Here is a 7,136-nt window from a genome sequence, read left to right on the forward strand (position 1 = left end):
CTTCAACTTTAGGTCATTTTCAAAGGAATTTACAGGATACGAGGAAAATGGCGCATTTTATGACGTCATAATGCATTGACTAAATATAAAATTACGTCACAATTAATAGATACATGGTCTCCACCACTCCAAGTGATAAATACTGCATTTGCAACCTAAACTGAGCAGTTCTGATTTTTCAGAAATTCTCAGGGCCAAATAAGGCCGAACGTGGGTCTTGCTCTTTGTAAATGTAAATGGTTTTTTTTTTCAAAGTTATCAAACATTTCAATCGAACTTTTCTTTTGTGAAAGTAATTGGTTTCTTTAAAGCTTATTAAACCATTTCAATCAATATAGATTAACATCACAGCTTACTTGCAATAGGTATAGTTGTTGACGTTTGAACTTTTGTCATTGTTGTTGTCATTCGGGCCTCTGTCAACGTCGTCGTTGTTGGTGATTGTGTTGTGGAAGCAATCATTGTTGGAGCTCGTGTTGTGGTTGTTGGAGCTTGTGTGGTGCTTGTGATTGTTGGAGCTTGTGTCGTTGTTGCAGCTGTTGGAGCTTGTGTGGTGGTTGTGGTTGTTGGAGCTTGTGTGGTGGTTGTCGTTGTTGGAACTTGTGTGGTGGTTGTGGAAGCTTGTGTCGTTGTAGTAGTCTTTAGATTTTGTGTATGTGTTGCCCTTGCAGTCGGGAATATGGTGGTCGTTGTTGGAGATTGTGTTGGGAGAATTTGTCTTGTGATTGTTGATATGGGGTCTTCTGTGATTGTTTCAGATTGTGTTGTGGTTGCTGTTGAAAAAGATGTTTTAATCATTGTCGTTGGTGCTCTCGATATGAAAGGTGCTGTTTGAGTTCGTGTCCCCTCATTTGTTTGGGCGGGTATAATCGGTGTTTGTGTCGTTGTAGCCGTTTCTTGTGCATGTGTTAAATTTTCTGTTGTGGGGGGATCTGCTGTTGTCAGTGCTTCTGTAGTAAGTAACAATCGAAGTCATAATTTACCATAACTTTCAGAAAATGAAAATTAAAGAAGATTACAGTGCCATGAAACTTATGAAAACATTGTAAAAGCTAAACATATTAATAAAATGTGATATTTTGATTCAACAGAGAGGTATTTTTCTAAATTTTAAAAGAAAAGTTTAATTTTTGCTCTGTTGCCATACGGGGGCATCAGTGTTTCACAAACACATCTTGTTATTCTGTGACTTGATAATTGTATAAACATCAAAAAATCGAATTAAAAATATTTTTACCCTCTGAACATCTAACAGAGGCATCTTCATGATGACCACAGTTATGAGATTGCCATCCATTATGTGGACACTCCTCAATATTGGTCTCTGATCCACGACAGTTTACATCGTCTAACAAAATAGGACCTGATCCTTGACCGAAGAAAGCATATTTAAAGCTCTTAGCGTTTTGTCTGAAATATAATTTATTTACCAATATAAAAAAATAAATCTATAAACCAAACATTGAAAAATTATCTCAAGAAATATTTTATAATATTCATTCATGTAGCATTTATAATGTTTGTGAAAAATTTCAATATAATAATAAATAAAAGAGAGAGAGAGAGAGTTAAAAATATAGTTTCAAAATGGAACAAATTTGCTGTTACGCATAAAAGATAATACGCACGTTGGATATCCCAGTGACCTACAGACCACCACGCTATCCAAATCATCCCAAGAATCATCACAAACTGTCCCCCATACACCATTACGGTATACCTCTACTCTACCCTCGTATGGAGTCTGTCCTCCCACAAGCCGCACTGGACTGACTGTGTTTAAAAAACAAGAGGATCATGGGCCACATCGCTCACCTGAGCACATGGGCTAGTTAAAGAAGAGGCCCATGGGCCACATCGTTCACCCGAGTAACTTGGGCGATGTAGTTATTTACCAGATTCCGCATCATATTAAACCTATTGTGACCCCCTACCCCGCACCTGTTATAATTTTAATAATTTAGAATCTACACTACCCAAGGATGCTTACAGATAAGTTTCAGCTTTCATGGCCCAGTAGTTCTTGAAGAAGATTTTTAAAGATTTTTTCTATATATTTCTATGAAAAACTTGGATTCCCTATTGTGGCCGCGCCCTACCCCCCGGGGTCATCATTTTAACAATTTCAAATTTCTGCTACCCAAGAATTCTTCCATATAAGTTTAGCTTTCCTGGCCCAGTGGTTCTTGAGAAGAAGATTTTTTAATGACCCCACCCTATTTTTGTCTTTTCTTGATTATCCCCCTTGTAAGGGGACTTGGCCCTTCATTTTAAAAATTAAAACTCCCCTCCGACTAAGTATGCTTTGTACCAAGCTTGGTTGAAATCGGCCCATTGATTCTTGATTGATTAATTGTATATTGTTTAATGTCCCTCTTGAGAATTTTTCACTCATATGTAGACGTCACCGTTTGCCGGTGAATGACTCAAATTTTGACCTTTACTCAGCACTCATGGCCATTGAGCAGTGAGGGATCTTTATCGTGCCAACGCCTGCCGCTGACATAGGGCCTCGGTTTTTAAGGTCTCATCCGAAGGACCCGCAACTTTTACTTCCAAGTGCCGAGCGCATGGCGAAGGAACAGTTGCTACCATTTTTATCGACTAGGTCAGTCGCGAACTCACGACCTCCCGATCACGAAGCGAGCGCTCTACCGACTGAGCTACCGTGAACGGTCCATTGATTCTTGAGAAGTCGAAAATGTGAAATATTTACGGACAGACAGACGGACGACGGACATGTGATAAAAAAAGCACACATGAGCCGAAAAACAGAAATTAGCTTAGTATTGAATAGGTCACTTGTTGGGGAGGGGGTTTTGATTTTTCTATTACTTGAGAATGGCACTATATCAATAAAGCTTACATGTATAATTATCAATAAAGCATATATGTATAATTTTGCCATGCTTGAAAATAATAAAATATTTTTCCAAAACATATTACTCGCATTGTGACCTCTCGCTAACCCCCTCCCCAGACATTATTTAAATAAATTCAAATATTCACTACTTGCAGATGCTTACATATCATTTTGACAAAACAAAACTTTTCTGTTCTGGAGAAGATTTTTCCTACATATTCTTATGCAACACTTTGATCCCACCCTATACCCGGGGGTCTTGATTTGAACAAACTTAAAGTTACACTACCTGAGGATGCGTCCACTTAAGTTTCATCTTTCCTGGTAAAATGGTTCTGGAGAAGAAGATTTTAAAATGATTTTCCCCATATATTCCTATATTAAACTTTGATCAGCGATTGTAGCCCCGCCTTACCCCCGGGGGGGGGGGGCATGCTTTGAACAAAATTTAATCTTCACTACCTGAGGATGCTTCCACATAAGCTTCATCTTCCCTGGCCCAATGAACTCTGGAGAAGATTTTTAAGATTTTCCCTATATACATGTATGTTCCTATCTTAAACTTTGATCAGCCATTGTGGCCCCGCCCTATCCCCGGGGGTCATGATTTGAACAAACTTGAAACTACACTACCTGAGGATGTTTCCCCATAAGTTTCATCTTTCCTGGCCAAATGGTTCTGGAGAAGATTTTTAGAAGAAACCACTAATTTTTCATTAAGTCCTAAATATCACCCCTTGGAACAGGAATTAGCCCTTCATTTCAACAAACTTGAATCCCTGTCACTCAAGGATGCTTTATGGCAAGTTTAGTTAAAATTAGGTCTGTGGTTCTTGAGAAGATGTCGAAAATGTGAAAAGTTTACAGACAGCTAGACAGACGGACTACAGACAAAATGTGATCAGAAAAACTCATTTGATCTTTCAGCTCAAGTGAGCTAAAAAAGCACAAAAATCAAACTTCATTTATCATATATTTTCTTATAAAAGACATTAAGAATCTACTTTATTTAGGGATGTAATTTAAAGCTCAGGCTTAAGAAGACTGTCAAGGAAAGTGTCACAAAAACATTTTAGAAATATAAACTTAGCAATGATTCTACATGATCCAGCCTGGCATCTGACGGATGCATCTTCATGATGGCCACAGTTATGTCTTCCCCATCCGTAATGACTGCAGTATTCAATTCTTGTTTCTGTTCCAGCACAACGAACATCATCCATCCAAATAGAACCGTTTCCCGCACCAAAGTATGCACTGCCGTAAGCTGTTGAACCAGTTCTGTCAAGAATAAATTTATTTATATTATGTTCTCTATTTTAAACAGACAGTTTTAATTCATAGATAATAACGTGAATCAAGAGGAATAAAGGCCTTCACAATATATCAAACACTTCTCATATTATGAACCCCCTTTTTTATGGACCCCGATTTTTTATGTCAGAGTGAATAATATTTATAGTAGATCATAGTTATAAGAAATATAATTATGCCTTAAACACTTATAAAGTGAATATGGAAGCTTTCAACAGAGTTTTGGCTTTTCTGGTCTAATGTTTCTGCAATTCTTAAACGTTTCCGCTATATATTTATATTTCTGTTTAACTCTACTCTTTAAAGCTCATTTTAGTTATCAAAAAAAAACATGGAATCCCATAATTATGTTGATTTTGGGGGAGACTGTGGTTGAATTTTATAGGTATTTAAAAGAAATAAACTATATATTAAATAAAATTTAATATAGCTTGCAATGGACATATTTTAAGCGTTTAGCATAGGTTAGCCTCAATATTGCTTTATAAATTATAATACATACACAGAAAATCCGAGAGATCGACAAACCACTATAGCATCTTGGTAATCCCAGGAGTCGTCACAAACAGTACCCCATTCTCCATTGTGATACACCTCCACTCTACCTTCATAAGGGGTGTTTCCATTGACAAGGCGAATGGGAGTGACTTATAAAAAAATAAAAGGAGTATTTAAAAGATAAGAATTCAAACTAAGGAAAATATCATTTTTGTGTTTTCGATGAAGATATTTGTTGTGAATAATGTTCTCCACATCTATAAGAATTTCAAAGCAAAACAAATATATTTCTTTAATCAGAATAAAAACCATTAAAACTACATACAGTTTAAGGTCAAGATCTAGTAAATGAAAGGTGCCTACAGATTTATCAAATTTGAGAAATAAATTCCTTTATTGATGTTTTACAACTTTAGCTTGGTCAAATAAGGTGTTTCGGGGCATAATTTGTAGGTAAACAAGATAAAAAAAATGTATTTAAAACTTTAAAATTTTCAATGAAAAATTTAAAAAAACATCCATGTATATGGGAGTTTTTTTTTCATATTCGACAGAGGAAATGTATCTAGATTGCCTACAGTCTCTCAGAAAACGGTAATTAGTATGTTGGTGGCCTTTTCTTTAAATCAATATCAAATTTAATATAGGTATCCGGTTTACTTTTTATATGATTTCAAATTGAATGTCATGAAAATACCCCTTTTCTACATAATTCTGCTATAGTTGTAAAGAAAAAGAAAGTTGAAATTGATTATGACGTCATAATAGATCTAGCACCAAAAAATATAGTCTAAAGTTATTTACTAGATATTGACCTTAATGTATAAAGAAAAACACATAAAAAAGAGTTTTCTCTTAACTTTTGGAGATTTGTGACAAGAATGGACTTTTGTTATAATGATAACAAAACAGTGCAAATATTTTCATTTTTGTTTATTAAAAAGATATTTCCTCAAGAAATGGTTTATTTAAAAAGAAAACTAACACAAATCCTCACAGTACTTCTGAGTACTCACGTGGCATCCACCGTTCCGTTGTAGTCATCTCCGTGGTAGTTCTTTCTGTTGTGACATGTGCTGTCGGTACGGATGTAGAAATTTCTATATAATAAAATCATACCAGTAATCATAATTCTAGATAAAAAAAAAATTAAATGAAAAAATATCAAAGGACATTTGGAGAGCGTAATCCAAATCCAATCCTTGAAATATGTCATTAATCTAAATGATTTCTTCTGAAATGTAGAAAATTCTATTGCAATAATGCCAGTTTAAATAGAGGATTTATGTTATAAAAAGGACCACTTACATTTGGAACTGAAATTAGAAATAAATATGTTTACAAATAAAATACCGATGTCAGGTTTCGTCGACAGAGTATACGAAAAATAAACAATATACATTTTGATTTGTAGGTTTACATGTCTATGGGTAAGAATAAGATAACATCGCATAATGTCTGATGGTTTCCATTCCTTAGTTTCCAATCAGTCATGGACTTTATTATAATGATGCCCCTGTAATCGAATAATATTGTATAAATCACTGGTGTCCTGTCCGTCCGTCTGGATGTATGTCCACAATATTCAACCTTGCCCATACCTTTTGAGGGGGCGAAGGGTGGGGCCAGGGGGCTATGGTTTTCTTAATCCACATATTAATTTTTTGTATTTTGACAATACTTTTCTTTAGGTACCAGAAATTTGACCACCTCCCCTTGCCCTCGGATTTTGACCCACTATTACAAAAAAATCACACTTTAATCTAGACGATAATTTTCGAATATTGTGAATTAGAGATTTCACACTTCACAAGTGTATCTATTGTAACAAAACCTTTCAAATGGGTATACCATACGTATTTTTTTTTACCTTGACCTTAGAGTTTGACCAACCTTACATGTATAAAACTTTAATCTTGGCCATGACTTTTGAAAAGTTAGTATTAGGGTTTTTAAATTTAACAGGTTTATTCCCTATGACAAGACCTTCCTTTGGATACAAACAATTTTGCCCTTTTGACCTTGGAGATTGACTAGCATTTGAGATCTTCAACCCTTGCAATAAGCTTCTATTCGGGGGCATCAGTGGTTCACAAACACATCTTGTTACGACTTAACTCGTAAATGCTTAATACCACAGAAGTCACTCTGAAAATGTTTGAAAGATATAGTTTGATGCAAAACGCATGACATTGAACAGAAATATATAGTAAAGTACTACTCGAGTGTCTAGTGTTAAATGTGGATACAAGAACATGAACATGTATGTACAGGTTTAGGTTTTTATTTTCCTGTTTATTGCGTACTAGTACATGATATACACATATGTATTGAAAAAAGGTCGTATTATTTACCCTCTAAACATCTGACGGAAGCATCTTCCTGGTGGACACAGTTATGAGATTGCCATCCATTATGTGGACACTCCTCAATATGGGATTCTGATCCACGGCAGTTAACA

At 35.4% G+C, this 7,136-nt stretch overlaps 1 protein-coding gene across 1 annotated transcript; it reads right to left on the reverse strand.

Annotated features, from left to right (window-relative positions):
- Nucleotides 1-356: 356 nt before the first annotated feature.
- LOC134253111 (deleted in malignant brain tumors 1 protein-like) lies at nt 357-5,719 on the reverse strand (the record flags this gene model as incomplete). The annotated part of the gene is made up of 6 exons (XM_062735620.1): nt 5,692-5,719; nt 4,680-4,824; nt 3,966-4,144; nt 1,629-1,773; nt 1,238-1,410; nt 357-950 (listed from the first exon to the last, which is right to left on the reverse strand). Coding segments are annotated over exons 1-6 (1,264 nt in total), but the record flags the coding sequence as incomplete, so codon positions are not given.
- Between the last annotated feature and the right edge of the window lie 1,417 nt (nt 5,720-7,136).

The sequence above is a fragment of the Saccostrea cucullata genome, unplaced genomic scaffold (genome assembly GCF_032062105.1).
Source record: "Saccostrea cucullata isolate Sc308-1 unplaced genomic scaffold, CSIRO_AGI_Scuc_v1 ctg19136, whole genome shotgun sequence".
Classification (NCBI taxonomy): Eukaryota; Metazoa; Mollusca; class Bivalvia; order Ostreida; family Ostreidae; genus Saccostrea; species Saccostrea cuccullata.